Source organism: Scyliorhinus canicula, chromosome 12, assembly GCF_902713615.1.
Source record: "Scyliorhinus canicula chromosome 12, sScyCan1.1, whole genome shotgun sequence".
Taxonomy (NCBI): domain Eukaryota; kingdom Metazoa; phylum Chordata; class Chondrichthyes; order Carcharhiniformes; family Scyliorhinidae; genus Scyliorhinus; species Scyliorhinus canicula.
The window spans coordinates 18,943,999-18,959,780 of record NC_052157.1 but is presented as its reverse complement, the minus strand read 5'-3'; the positions used below and the strand labels follow the sequence as shown (position 1 = coordinate 18,959,780).

The 15,782-nt window shown below is 46.5% G+C and overlaps 1 protein-coding gene across 1 annotated transcript in view; it reads right to left on the bottom strand.

The window, feature by feature from the left end:
- The window catches only part of LOC119974515 (NT-3 growth factor receptor-like), a 917,203-nt gene that overhangs the window by 454,352 nt on the left and 447,069 nt on the right, over positions 1-15,782 (bottom strand). Inside the window, exons 7-8 of the mRNA XM_038813455.1 lie at positions 3,042-3,183; positions 1,277-1,576 (exon numbers count right to left, since the gene is read on the bottom strand). Coding sequence (XP_038669383.1) covers positions 1,277-1,576; positions 3,042-3,183 — 442 coding nt within the window. The remainder of the gene's footprint in view (positions 1-1,276; positions 1,577-3,041; positions 3,184-15,782) is intronic.

The window sequence follows — 15,782 nt, the reverse complement described above, 5'->3', positions numbered from 1 at the left end:
GGAGGCCACTCGGCCCATCGCGCCTGCACCGGCTCTTGGAAAGAGCACCCTACCCGAGGTCAACACCTCCACCCTATCCGCATAACCCAGTAACCCCACCCAACATTAAGGGCAATTTTGGACACTAAGGGCAATTTATCATGGCCAATCCACCTAACCTGCACATCTTTGGACTGTGGGAGGAAACCGGAGCACCCGGAGGAAACCCACGCAAACACGGGGAGGATGTGCAGACTCCGCACAGACAGCGACCCAAGTCGGAATTGAACCTGGGACCCTGGAGCTGTGAAGCAATTGTGCTATCCACAATGCTACCGTGCTGCCCTAAGAGACCTGAGGGACAATTCAGAACATCCAATCCACCTCTCAAGCACGTCCTTTGGGACTTGTGGGAGGAAACCGGAGCACCGGGAGATTCCAAGTGAATAATGTTGAAATATTTTCAAAAATACAAACTCTTTAAATTTATGAACTGAGCTGACCTCAGATGTACATGTGTGGAAATCCACTGGGAGTTCAGGAACTTTGGTCTTAGATGCTCTCCAACAAACGATTAGAACCAATCTCTTTCTACTGGTAGTCTCTCCAAACAGAGTCCAGGTTCTGATCAGGAAGCTTTGGTTTGCTACACTCACACTTGTCAGGTTGCATTGACTAAGTTCAGTGGCACATGTTTGCCCTGATAACTAAGGCAATAAGATCATCCCTGAATACAGCAAATACCAAGAAATTTCCTTTATAACTCATATTATTTCAAAAATGTCATGAAGGTTGTTGCACCCGTTCAGAGAATTATTTATGATGTGCAAAATATTGATTTTAATTATTCTTCCACTGAAAAGAAAGGATTTTCACACTTAAATTATTATGGAATCAAAATGACGGTACTTAATTTGCAATTTCTAGCAGAGATTTATGTTAACACTGATCGTAATGCAATTTGCCAGGTCCTGCCACCTGCAGACTCACCTGTTACTGCGCAGAGGGATCATCTCTGCAACCTCTCCTGCAGCAGCACAAACTCCTATCTATTTTCCTGCCCTGAAAACAGGCTATGAGGAAATCTCCTTTTCCCCCTCATCAACCTCACTTTTCAACCTTGTGGTTGGTAGACTGGTAGAGTTGGGCCTGTTACACAGCTATGTGCCCTCATGGACCGATGGAAGACAGTCTCTTCCTATCTTTATGACCCTCAGTGGTCAAGCCTAAGCTGTCCTGGAGCCTTGGCCTTTGTCTGTGTCCAAGGACGCATAATGAAAACGGCTAGAGTACGTACCAGGAAATGGGATGCCCAGAAAATGTGCGTAGACCGTCTCCGAATCAGTTCCCAAGTCATTTTCTGCAACGAGTGTGTAGTTGCCGTTGTTATAGTGGGTGGGTTTATCAAAGAGCAAGCAGCCATGGAGCCAGTCCGTGGACTCATCATAGACCTTGGTTTTGATGTAGTCAGTCTCATTCAGTCGGTGGCCCCGGTGCAGCCAGTGAATGGTGGGCAAGGGGTTGCCATAGACGGTGAACTGAATGCAGTGCATGTGTCGCTGTTCAGGCTCTGTTAGCTCCTTAATATCGGGAGGAACTGGAAATGCAAAAAGAAAAGAAAAGCACATAAGCTCATTACAATTCAGAAACAATTCAGTTAAGGGTTGATACAATGCCTGCACCCCTGATTCTGCATTTCTCCTGATTATAGCTGTGCTGTGTGATCATCACTAAGGCTCGTAGGGAGATGGTTGCAGAGTGATAATGTTAATTTACTCGTAATCAGAGTACCAGACTAATGCCCCGTGATACAAGCTCATATCCCACCATGGTAGTTAATGGAATTTAAACTCAAGTGATATGAGTCTCTGTGGTGCAATTGGGCGGCAGCACAGTTGTTGGCACAGTTGCTTCACAGTGCCAGGGTCCCAAGTTCGATTCCTGCCTTGGGTCACTGTCTGTGCGGAGTCTGCACGTTCTACCTGTGTGTGCGTGGGTTTCCTCCGGGTGCTCCAGTTTCCTCCCACAGTCCAAAGATATACAGGTTAGGTGAATTGACTATGATAAATTGTCCTTAGTGCCCTCAAAGGGTTAGGTGGGGTTACTGGGTTATGGGGATAGGGCGGAGGTGCGGGCTTAGGTTGGGTGCTCTTTCCGAGGGCTGATGCAGACTCGATGGGCCAGATGGCCTCCTTCTGCACTGTAAATTCTATGAAATTGGTTTGCGCATTTGGCTGTTGGTCATTGGAGACCATCCAGGGATGAACCCTCCATTCCTGATCAGTGTTCTCACTCAGCCCAATCTCCGCAGCATCAAAGGATTGGTCACAGTTGTTCAGCTCCGCTGGGTGGGCCACATCGTCCACATGCCTGACACGAGACACCTGAAATTAGCTCTCCGCTCAGAGTTTCGACAAGGCTAGTGAGTCCCAGGGTGACAGAGGAAATATTTCAAGGACACTCTCATAGCCTCCTTGAAAAAGCGCAACACCCCTCCGATATCTGGGAATCCCTGGCCCAGGATCACACAAAGTGGAGGAAAAGCATCCGGGAAGGTGCTGAACACCTCGGGAGTACAGGCTGAAGTCGAGCATCAACAGCGAAAGGAATGCGTAGCCACCTGGGCACCTCACCCACCTACCCGGGCACCCACCCACCCACTCCCCCAACCACCATCTGGCCCACCTGTGACAGAGACGGTCGGTCACCTATTGGTCTCCTCCATCACCTAAGAACTCAATTTTAGTGTGAAAATAAATCATCCTCAACTCCGACGGACTGCCTATGACAAAGACATTTTAAAAGGTCCCCAATGACTTAAAAAGGTCATGGCCATTGTATCAAACAGGACAAAAGGAGGCCATTTGGCTGTGTTGGCTCTTTGAAAGAGCTTTGCCATTAATTCCACTCTGTAACCCTTTCTCCCTTCAAGCACACCCGTGATACCTGCAACTTCCCCCACCTCGATTCAATTTTTTGACTCTCCTCAAACTTGGCACTGGATCTTGGGACTCTGTCCATGTCTATTTACAGGAATAAGCTGTTATTGCAATTGTACTTACAGTAAACATGTAACAGAACCGAAGCATTCGTCATCCCCACCACGTTCTCTGCAATGCATGTCAACAGCTTTCCGTTATCCTCCTGATCAACATTAAATAGGGTCAGGTTTACAGCTGAGACTGTTGTCAGATTATTGTTGGTCTGGCAGAGAGAGAGAGAGAAGAAAGAAAATGAATAACTCCAGCCGGATCTCTCAAACACAGGAGACCCAGAAAATCCAGGCAATCGGTGGGAATAATTATTGAGGGCGTAAGAAAAGATGGCTTGGGTAGAATTGACACATTTCCCACGGGTTTGTCTCTGATAGAAATTAACAATTCAAGCAATCACTTGTTTTTTCTTTCACTGGCATTGCCACCCAGACACATTTTAGAAAACACAGCCTGTCTACCTGAGCCCGAGATAGTCTGAAGGACACTTGAGGCTGCATTGGCTGATGGACAGTAAGAAGTCTTACAACACCAGGTTAAAGTCCAACAGGTTTGTTTCAAACACGAGCTTTCGGAGCGCAGCTCCTTCCTCAGGTGAATGGAGAGGTATGTTCCAGAGACATTTATATAGACAAAGTCAGAGACTCTTTCTTCGCAGCCTTCAACACATCATCAATGAAGATGAACATCTTGCCAAGGTCATCCCCACACCCCCACTACTGGCCTTCAAACAACCGCGCAACCTCAAACAAACCATTGTTTTCAGCAAATTACCCAGCCTTCAGAACAGCGACCACGACACCACACAACCCTGACAGAGCATTCTCTGCAAGACATGCCAGATCATCGACTTGGATACCACCATTACACGTGGTAACACCACCCACCAGGTACGTGGCACATACTCGTGCGACTCGACCAATGTAGTCTACCTCTTACGCTGCAGGAAAGGATGTCCCGAAGCGTGGTACATTGGCGAGACCATGCAGACACTGCGACAACGAATGAACGGGCATCGTGCGACAATCACCAGGCAGGAATGTTCCCTTCCAGTTGGGGAACACTTCAGCAGTCAAGGGCATTCAGCCTCTGATCTCCGGGTAAGCGTTCTCCAAGGCGGTCTTCAGGACACGCGACAACGCAGAATTGCCGAGCAAAAACTTCTAGCTAAGTTCTGCACGCATGAGTGCGGCCTCAACAGGGATCTTGGATTCATGTCGCATTACATCCACCCCCCACCATCAGGCCTGGACTTGCAAAATCCTACCAACTTGAGACAATTCACACCTCTTTAACCTGTGATTATCCCTCTCCCTGGATCTGTAATGATTTGATTACCTGCAAATGCTCGCATTCCAAGCATTGTCTGCCATCTCTGACTTTGTCTATATAAATGTTTCTGGAACATACCTCTCCATTCACCTGAGGAAGGAGCTGCGCTCCGAAAGCTCGTGTTTGAAAAAACCTGTTGGACTTTAACCTGGTGTTGTAAGGCATCTTACTGTGCTCACCCCAGTCCAACGCCGGCATCTCCACATCTTGGATGATGGAGGTTAACTTCACACTCATACTGGTCTCCTCCACGACATGTTACTCCTCACTCTTGCACAGAGAGCCATCCTCTTGGATGCCATTTGCAGGCTGGCAACCAGCAAGTACTGGAGCTCATCCTGTCCCCATTCATTTTCCGAATTTCCATCTCTTTCTCTGAGCAAACCCTGCACCATCCCTCAGTCCCCACCACCTTTCCTCACGCAGCCTCCTGCAAGGTTGGACCTTCTGCATGACAGGTGTCCAGGTTCTTGATGCTGGGAGGCAGCAATGTTGTACGCATTTAACCAAGTCTGGTCATGGCTTGGGAAAATCAGTACTCAGAAAAGTTTCACTTTCAGACTGTGATACTGTCAATTCACTGCGAGACTGTGAGAACGAGGGAACATAAGGCTTTATTATCCAGGAAATTGCCTGCCAGTGTCTGCTGTACAAATGAGTGCCACCCACAGGTGGCCGGTCTATATGTCGCCCCGGGGAGGGCGGAGCCAGAGGCGGAGCCTGATGTGTTGGGTGCTCTGGATCCGTGAAACACATACAGGCCACCAACACTTAAAATAGTACAACACTATTTTATTAAACTATAAACTGTTGAACATACTCTTACTGTGGGTTAACACGATGTTAGATTAACTAAAGACCTGTGCCTATCCTAACCAGTCTGATCACTCAGCACATGGTGAGAATCTGTGCTGTAAACTGTAAGCTCTGTACTTCTGAGAGGCTGCATCCCGACTGTGCGGGAAAACTGATGCCCTCTGTCTTTATAGTGAGTGTGCTCTAACTGGTGATTGGCTGCGGTGTTATGCATGTTGATTGGTCCGACTGTATGTCCATCAGTGTGTGTGTCTGCACCATGATATACTGGTGTATATTATGACAGAGCCCACCGGGGTTCCAGTACAGTACCTGGAAGTAGACCGTATTATCATGTCCGGGTCATAGGTCACCCCACTATACAGACAGTTTATACTTAGGTGATTACATTCACCACACAGACCTTACTAAGACTGTCAGTCAGCCAGTCAGAATACCAGTATGCAGAGTGGTAGCTGGTTAACATCAGTAGGATCTGTGCGGAACCCGAGACTTTGACCGCATTCCTTGACAGCCACATGGTTCCTGTTGTCCAAGCTGATTAGAATACAGTGGTGTCAAGTGAGTGCTGTATAACATTATGTCGTGTGTATTGTATTGGGAATCCCAAGGTCAAGAGATGCAAAGCAGTGGATCGATATTTCCAGGGATGTGACGCAGTTTGAAATCATCCTCCGAACACCAGGGTGCTGATTCTTCTCTGCCAAGGATAAAACCTTCCAAACATTTGATGCAATTCCAGTCATTTACTTTCCAACATGCCAAATAATCACTTGATTATCTTTTTGATCATTCATCCAGGTGCCGACTTTGTAGAGAAGATGTAATTACTTGAACTCCACTGGGAACCACCTAATCCGCTTCCATGAGTGCGCAAGTGACAATGACACCAAGTCCCACTGTGTGGTTGTGCTTTGCTCTTCAGTGTAGAAGGGATGCAGCCTGGGGAGATAGCGGTGCATGGATGAAGGGGGGCAGTGCAATCAGATTAGTTCGACAAACTCATTGAGAGAGAGCACAGCAGCTCAAGAAATGGAGTGATCACTCCATTCCGGAGAAGGATGCTCATCTGGATCTAGTCAGGGATCTGTTTTTAATAACGTCAGATGTCAGGGCAGGTGTGACATGACTTCTAAACTGTCATTTACCAGATCTCAAGCAGTCATTGCAGAGGCAATGTCTGTCTCTTCGATAAACGCAAATCGACAAAGAAAAAGTGAAACTCCAGGTTTAAGTCTCAGCAGCAAAAGACAAAGATGTCCATCACGTGACAGCACAGCGGAGCATTAAAACTGTAGAGGAATAATCAAAACAAAAATTGGCAGTCTCTTGACTCTGAAATGACCACTGCAGGTTCCTATTGACCTTTGTGGGAATTTGATTGGGTATTTTAAGCATCTGTGAGTAGCTGAAATCACAATGGGCACAATTGGTAAGGGTACACGTCGGTAATCATTACATCCTTGGCTTCTGCACAAACTGTTAAACCAGCTAACGTCTCAGACAACAGGGTTAGTTATGAGCATTCTATAAGATGCACTTACGACACATTTGTGTCAGAATTGTTGCCGAGAGCCACGGCAGGTATTTCTTTTCCTGGAGAGTTCCTGGGATGTGGAATGCTGGTATGCCTGAGGACGACTTGCTGGATCTCTAAAATGAATGTTGGATGCATTGGATGCATACTTGAAGGACTATTTAAAAGGAAGGTACAGGCCAAGAGAAGACAGAAAAGTTAGCACTAGTAAAAATCTAGCATGGATACGATGGATGGCACGGTTGCACAATGGTTAGCTTCACAGCACCAGGGTCCCAGGTTCGATTCCCGCTTGGTCACTGTCTGTGCAGAGTCTGCACGTTCTCCCTATGTCTGTGTGGATTTCCTCCGGGCACTCAGGTTTCCTCCCACAAGTCCTGAAATTCTTGCTGTTAGGTAATTTGGACATTCTGAATTCTCCCTCTGTGTACCTGAGCAGGCGCTGGGTGTGGCAACGAGGGGTTTTTCACAGTAACTTCATTGCAGTGTTAATGTAAGCCTACTTGTGACAATAAAGATTATTATTATGATGATGAGCCAAATGGCTTCCATCTGTCCTTTATAGCTTTTTATTTTCTGAAATATATTAAGCGTACTATTGTCGGGTGTCAAAATGATATATCATTGATGTTAGGTTTCGCAAGTCCAAACTTTATGGGGACAGTGAATTTTAAGCTTGACTTTGCCTCCAGTCCTGCACTTCCTTTTTTTAACATGAGCCTAGCTGAATAACACAGTCAGTATGATAGCTGGATTCTCCGATTTGGAGACTATGTCCCCACGCCGGCGTGGGAACGCCAAGCAAAACTGGCACAAAATGGCCACCGATTCCCTGTTTTGCAGGGGGCTAGCAGGAAGGAAGCTTCGAGCATCCGGCTCGAGCTGTCGATACAGCCTGGAGAATTGCTGAGAATTAGTGGGCAGCACGGTAGCATTGTGGATAGCACAATCGCTTCACAGCTCCAGGGTCCCAGGTTCGATTCTGGCTTGGGTCACTGTCTGTGCAGAGTCTGCACATCCTCCCCGTGTCTGCGTGGGTTTCCCCCGGGTGCTCCGGTTTCCTCCCACAGTCCAAAGATGTGCAGGTTAGGTGGATTGGCCATGTTAAATTGCCCTTAGTGTCCAAAATTGCCCTTAGTGTTGGGTGGGGTTACTGGGTTATGGGGATAGGGTGGAGGTGTTAACCTTGGGTAGGGTGCTCTTTCCAGGAGCCGGTGCAGACTCGATGGGCCGAATGGCCTCCTTCTGCACTGTAAATTCTATGTACATTGCTGGGTTCCGTGGCCGCGCATGCGCAGAGCTGGCGGCCTGCAGCGGCTGCGCCGTGCTTCATGGCGGATGCCGCTCGCGGAACTCGGCCTGCAAAATTGCCCCTCCCTCCCTCCCTCCCTCCCTCCAGTCGGCTCGTGCACCCTGGACCACCCCACCACAATGCCCCCCAGCCCCGAATAATGTCCTCCCCTGCCCGTGGATCACCCCCCCCCCCCCCCCCGACTGTGGTGGTGCTGGACTGAGCCCTCAGCCACCACGCTGAGTGCCTGACGGGTGAGACCATGAGAGACCAGCGCCGTCGGGAACTTGCCCGGTCGGGGGCGGAGCTTCGGGGGGCAGACCTCAGGAAATGGCCTGGAGCCATGGATGCGTGGCGTGGCGTACTCGGAGAGAACGTCGCTTTGAAGGGGGCAAAGCATCGCGGAAAATATGCCGCCCCCAATTCTGTCGGTAGTTTGGATTCTCTGGCCCATCGCCAAACGCGCGATTTCGGCTTCGGCGACCGGAGAATCCAGCCCCGGAACTATGAGGGGAGGCCTCAAAAGAATGGAATTCACTGCTTTTGTACCACAGTCAGTTTTTTTTCTTCAGGAAGCCCCTTTTAATTAACGGCAACTTGAGCAGGCAGAAGGAACCTTGGTCCAACTTCTCATTCAAACACGGGCTAACTTCTCATTCAAACACTATTATGGAGCCTACATTTATGATTTTTAGTTCTAGAATGAGATAGATATTCACAATCTACTGATTCAGAGGCGGCAGATTTCCAATTAAAGTTCAGAACAGAGCAAGACTGATTATTCACAGAATCATTCTTGTTAGTTTTGTACCTGTGGCCCAGGGTCCACCATGCATACACCAAATTAAATAATTTTCTTGCATTCATGCTATCCGTCAGCACATTAAAAATTTGAATGTCACTCTTCCAGTGTGGTGCAACAGAACGCCACAGGCTCTACATTAAATCTGCTCTCCTGTACTCCAGGGTCAGTCACACGGTCAGATTTCTTTCCACGTTGGTCTTTATTCTCTCATACCCATGACCCGTTCTCACACAGATCCCTTGAGGGCCAAGTTCTCACTCAAGCCCTTTCTCACACACTCCAGGCGCTATCTCACACATCCCCAGCCTGCTCTCACATACACCTTTCCTTCCGAACGCGAGACCTGCTCGCACACGCCCTGGGGCCTGTTCTCACATGTTATCTTCCTCTTTTCTTCAATGTAAATGCACCTATCAGACACAAGGATTGGTGACACCATAAATGTGTGTTCTTGAGTTTGAAGATAATACTGTGCACACGTAATATTCACTGCGGGTAGCTGTCAGCAGATCACTGACCTCGACCACTGCTGCTTGGAGGCTGACTCAGAGTCATGGGGCTACAACATCATATCCTGTCAAAGTGGCGATGATTGACAGCAGTTTAAGACATTCTCCTTCAAAGGTACGTGCAGATCATATCACGTGGATCATATCATATAGGGGCTGGTTTAGCTCACCAGGCTAAATCGCTGGCTTTTAAAGCAGACCAAGCAGGCCAGCAGCACGGTTCGATTCCCGTACCAGCCTCCCCGGACAGGCGCTGGAATGTGGCGACTAGGGGCTTTTCACAGTAACTTCATTGAAGCCTACTCATGACAATAAGCGATTTTCATTTTTTCATATCACAACAGCACACACCCAGTGCGTGTTCTGGGCTCAATTTCCCATCTTTCAGGACTATTCTGGCCCACTCGCATGGGCATGTTAGTTTGTTAGTTTATTTGGATCACGGAATCAAATCACCTGCCTTTTGCAGGTAGTTTGTGGGACTGGCTGATGGACAGAAATGCTTCAAAGTGCATTCAAACGGAATCTTGCCTTGGAAGGTGGAAGGTGGCAGAGCCCAGCAGAACAATGAAATAATGGTGCTGTTCAATTTGCCATCAGTATCGAGCAGGAAGGGTGTATTAGTCTTTGTGCTAACATTATTATTTTAAATGTTTGCAAATTTTCATCAAATTAAAAAAAATCCTGGCCTTAAAATACACGGAGAGTCTATATTATGGAAAATGTATTAATTATGTTAATGAGAAGTAATTTATGTCTACAAATTAGCCTAATTAAAACACAGGCTGTCCTATAATTCAAAGGGAAACTCATTATTGAGTGATTTAAAAATAAAACGCTGGCTCCCAACTCTATTTCAAATCAGCAGTTGGCCACAGACACATGCCATGGGATACTTACAACTTTGCATCTTTCCCATGATCAGTCATCAAATCCAGAACACAATAATAAGCCTTTTGCATTGAATGTGCTTCTGTGGAAGCTGGTAGGAGTTCGCATGTGGAGACTCCCTTGTTCACAAGTGATGTGGGTGGGGGAATCTTGTAAAGGATGTGAGGAAACCCTTGAAGACGTGTCCTTTGGCATTTTTGTATTCCCCACTTCCTGAGCTCCAAATAGTCTGCCGGACATACTTTTCCTCTCATCCTCAATGTCTCGAAATCAATTCTGTCTCAAAATTCCTTCCTTCCTCGAGCACTTTCAAAGGGCCATTGCGGACTGGGTGGCCTCCTTCTGCACTGTAGGGATTCTGTGATCCTAAAGCTGCGGGTTGACCGCCTCAAAATTCCCTCCGCCGCTTTCCTACAGGCCTTTTAGACCCAAACTAGATTCTAACCACTGGATGAAAGCAAATTACTGTGGATGCTGGAATCTGCAACCAAAGAGAAAATGCTGGAAAATCTCAACAGGTCTGGCAGCGTCTGTGGGGAGAGAAATGAGCTAACGTTTCGAGTCCAGATGACCCTTTATCAAAGGTCAAAGGCTCATCTGAACTCGAAACGTTAGCTCTGTTATCTCCCTACAGGTGCTGCCAGACTATCTGAGATTTTCCAGAATATTCTCTTCGATTATAACCACTCCTTTCGGATCTACCCAGCTTTCCAACTTGTCTTGCGTGACATGTTATTTACCTGGTTTTGCAATGAGATTTAAAAATTCAAAATATGCCACTGAAGCGGCAAAATATTTAATTAATTTCTGGTGAAATGTATACGGCTCAATACAATAGGTCGCAAACCCAGAGAAAGAAAATGGGCTCTGATGTGCAACTTGAAGATCAGGCCCTGGAGCCTGTAACTTGTATCTGGCCCCTGCTGAAATATAGGCCTCATTAGACACACACATTGGCAGCATGGCTGATTATAATCCGTGTTTAAATGAGCTGTGTTTGTTTCATGTTAACTGAAACCAGCTACAGGGACTGAAAGGGAGGCCTGTTCTAGGAGCACCTGAAGGAGCCCTGGCAACCAACATCTAACTTCAGGGGTCAAATTCTCCGACGCGTTTTTGCCTGAACATTTTTCTTTGTGTCATATCTTCACACATTTCCCTGCTCCTTTGGGGAATAGTGAGGAAGTGTTGGAAGGAGTAGTGGGCTGAATATCAAGTGTTGAACTGGATCATGAATGCTAATTCCGCAGCCAACAAGTCCTAGTGTGGGACATGGACCCGGAGTTTCTGGTTCAGTTGTAGGGGAGCTTTCTACTGAGACACAAGGCCTCCCTGACATGAAGTAATCATAGAATCATAGCATTTACAGTGCAGAAGGAGGCCATTCGGCCCATCGAGTCTGCACCGGCTCTTTGAAAGAGCACCCTACCCAAGCCCACACCTCCACCCTATGCCCATAACCCAGTAACCCCACCCAACACAAAGGGCAATTTTGGACACTAAGGGCAATTTAGCATGGCCAGTCCATCTAACCTGAACATCTTTGGACTGTGGGAGGTAACCGGAGCACCAGGAGGAAACCCACGCACACACGGGGAGAACGTGCAGACTCCACACATACAGTGACCCAAGCTGGGAATCGAACCTGGGACCCTGGAGCTGTGAAGCAATTGTGCTAACCACTATTAAGATCAGAGGATTAAATTGAATCCAATGGTATAAATAGTCCAATTAGATCGCCTTTATTCTCATTTATATTCATGAACAAGCACGGAAAACAGGCCTGTGCAACATTAAACATACCCTGTCCATAAAGGGATATTTATTGTATGATCTATGCACCTTTTCTTATACATACAAGTTTATGTCAACAAAACATTGCTTTGTATGTGAAGATGTAACACTCATTTAACTAAATTTATTTTTGACACAAGACTTCCTATTTCAAGGCTGAATAAAACATAGAAACATAGAAAATAGGATCAGGAGGAGGCCATTTGGCCCTTCAAGCCTGCTCCGCCATTCATTATGATCATGGCTGATCATCCAACTCAATGATCTGTCTCGCTCTCCCCCCATATCCTTTGATCCTTTTAGCCCCAAGAGCTATATCTAACTCCTTGGGAACATCCAATGTTTTGGCCTCAACTGCTTTCTATGATAGTAAATTCCACAGGCTCACCATGCTCTGGATGAAGAAATTTCCCCTCCTCTCAGTCCTAAATGGTTTACCCCGTATCCTTAGACTGTGACCATGATTCTGGACTCTCCCACCATCAGGAATATCCTTCCTGTATCTACCCTGTCTAGTCCTGTTAGAATTTTAGCTGTTTCTATGAGATCCCATCTCATTCTTCTAAACTCCAGCAAATATAATCGTAATTGGCTCAATCTTTCTTCATACACCCGTCCTGCCATCCCAGGAATCAGTCTGGTGAACCTTCTCTGCACTCCCTCTATGGCAAGAACATCATTCCTCAGGTAAAGAGACCAAAGCTGCACACAATATTCCAGGTGTGGTCTCACCAAGGCCCTGTATAATTGTAGCACGACATCCCTGCTCCCCGAATTCTCTCGCTATGAAGGCTGACATACCGTTGGCTTTCTTTACCGCCTGCTGCACCTGCATGCTTGCTTTCGGCCACTGTATACAAGGAACCATAGAATTCCTATAGTGCTGAAGGAGGCCACTTGGCTCATTGAGTCTGCACTGATCCTTTGAAAGAGCACCCTACCTGGGCCACTGCATTGCTCTATCCCTATATCTTTGGACACTAAGGGACTATTTATTATGGCCAATGCAACTAATGCACATCTTTTGTTCTGTGGGAGGAAACTGGAACACCTAGAGGAAACCCGCACAGACACGGAGTGAATTTGCAAATTCAACACAGTTACCCAAGGCTGAGATCAAACCAGATCTCATTGCACATTCCCCTCTCTTAATTTGTAGCCATTCAGATAATAATTTGCCTTCCTGTTTTTGCTACCAAAGGGAATTACCTCACATTTTATCCGTAAGATAATGCATCTGCTATGTATTTGCTCACTGACTCAACTTGTCCAAATCATATTGAAGCATCTTCGCATCCTCCTCACAGCTCACCTTCCCACCCAGCTTTCTGTCACCTGAAAATTTGGAGACATTACATTTGGCTCCCTCATCTAAATCATTAATATGTATTGTGAATAACTGGGATTCCAGCACCAATCCCTGGAGTACCCCACTAGTCACTGCCTGCCATTTGGAAAAAGATCCGTTCATTCCAACTCTTTGTTTCCTGTCTGCAAAGCATGTTTTTCTCCATCTCAATACACTAACCCTAATCACATCAGCTTTAATTTTATGCTCTAATTTCTCGTGTATGACTCTTCTGAAAGTCCAAATAAACCAGATCCACTGGTTCCCCCTCAGCCCCTCTACTAGTTACATCCTCGAAGAATTCTAAGAGATTTGCCAAACATGACTTCCCTTTTGTAAATCCATGCCAACTCTGTCTTATCCTTGGCAGCACGGTGGCGCAGTGGGTTAGCCCTGTTGCCTCATGGCACCGAGCTCCCAGGTTCGATCCTGGCTCTGGGTTACTGTCCCTGTGGAGTTTTCACATTCTCCCCATGTTTGCTTGGGTTTCACCCCACAAACCAAAATATGTGCAGGCTGGGTGGATTGGCCATGCTAAATTGCCCCTTAATTGGAAAAAAAATGAATTGGGCACTCTAAATTCTTTTTTAAAAACTCTGTCTGATCCTGCAACTGTTTTCCAATTGCTGTTAAATCTTTTCCGATGGACTCTAGCATTTGCCGCACTACGAACGTCAGGCTGATTGGTCTGTGGTCTGTAATTTCCTGTTTTCTCTCTACCTGCCTTTTTAAATAGATCTACCCTCCATTCCTGTGGAATTGTTCCAGAGTCTACAGAATCTTGGAAGATGACCAGCAATGCATCCATTATTTGCCACTTCCTTTGGTACTGGTATGTAGATTATCAGACCCTGGGGACTTATTGGCCTTCAATCCCATCAATTTCCTTGACCATTTCCCTACTAATACTAATTTCCTTCAGTTCCTCCCTCTCACTAAACCCTGTGTTCCCCAACGTTTCTGGTACCTTATTTGTGTCCTCCTTTCTGAAGTTAGAACCAAGCATGTGTTTAATTGGCCAGCCAGCCATTTCTTTGTTCCCCATTATAGAACATAGAACATAGAACAGTACAGCACAGAACAGGCCCTTCGGCCCTCGATGTTGTGCCGAGCAATGACCACCCTACTCAAAGCCACATATCCACCCTTTACCCGTAACCCAACAACTCCCCCCCCTTAACTTTACTATTAGGACACTACGGGCAATTTAGCATGGCCAATCCACCTAACCCGCACATCTTTGGACTGTGGGAGGAAACCGGAGCACCCGGAGAAAACCCACGCACACACGGGGAGGACGTGCAGACTCCACACAGACAGTGACCCAGCCAGGAATTGAACCTGGGACCCTGGAGCTGTGAAGCATTGATGCTAACCACCATGCTACCATGCTGCCCAATTCTTCTGTTTCCGAGGTAAGTGACCTACATTTGCCTTCTCCAATTTTTTTCTCTTCACATACCATTTGAAGCTTTTACAGTCAGTTTTTATGTTCCTCAAAAACTTCCTCTCATACTCTATTTTCCCCTTCTTAATCAACCCCTTTGTCCTCCTTTGCTGAATTTAAACTGCTCCCAATTCTCAGGTCTGCTGTGTTTTCTGGAAAATTTGCATGCCTCTTCATTGGATCTAATACTATCTCAAATTATCTTGTAAGCCATGGTTTGGCCACTTTCCTGTTTTATTTTTGCACCAGACAGGAATTAACAATTGTTGCCTTTTACCTATGAACTCTGAATTTTTGCCACTGCCTATCCACCATCATCCCTTTAAGTAATGTCCCCCAATCAACATAGCCATCGTGGGGGAGTCAGTAACCAGGGTAGGTGGATTGATTCCAGTTCCCGTGGGTCTACTTTCCCCTGACTCAATTGAGGTAGAGGCAGGAATATGCAAACATATGAACGAGGAGCGGGAGTAGGCCAGGAGGGAAACCAAGGGGTCTTCACCAACCACTCTCCCAATTAAATGGCCCATGACTCCAAACTTGGGATCATTACATTTTTCCCGCAAAGCAGATTTTCTTTTTATTCATTCACTGAATATGGGCATTGCTGAATGGGAAAGCATCTATTTTCCCATCTTGTACTGAGCGGCTTGAGATCATTCATGTGAGTCAAATTCACATGTAAGACCAGCTAAGGATGGCAGATTTCTTTCCCTACAGATGGGTTTTTACAACAATGGATAAATGTTTCACGGCCATCATTAGATTTTTTAGTTCCAGAGTGTTATTAAATTCAAATTTCACCATCTGCCCTGGTGGGACTACTAGTCCAGTGACATTGCGACTATGCCACCACTTACAGGAATCTCTGGCAAGGCCAGCTTTATTGCCAAACCCTAATTGTCCTTAAGGAGGTGGTGGTGAGTCATCTTCCTGAACTGCTGCAATCCATGTGGTGTATCCCACAGTCTTGTTACGGAGGGATGGAGTTCAAGGATTTTGACCCCTGTTGCAATGAAAGAATGAGATATATTTCCAAG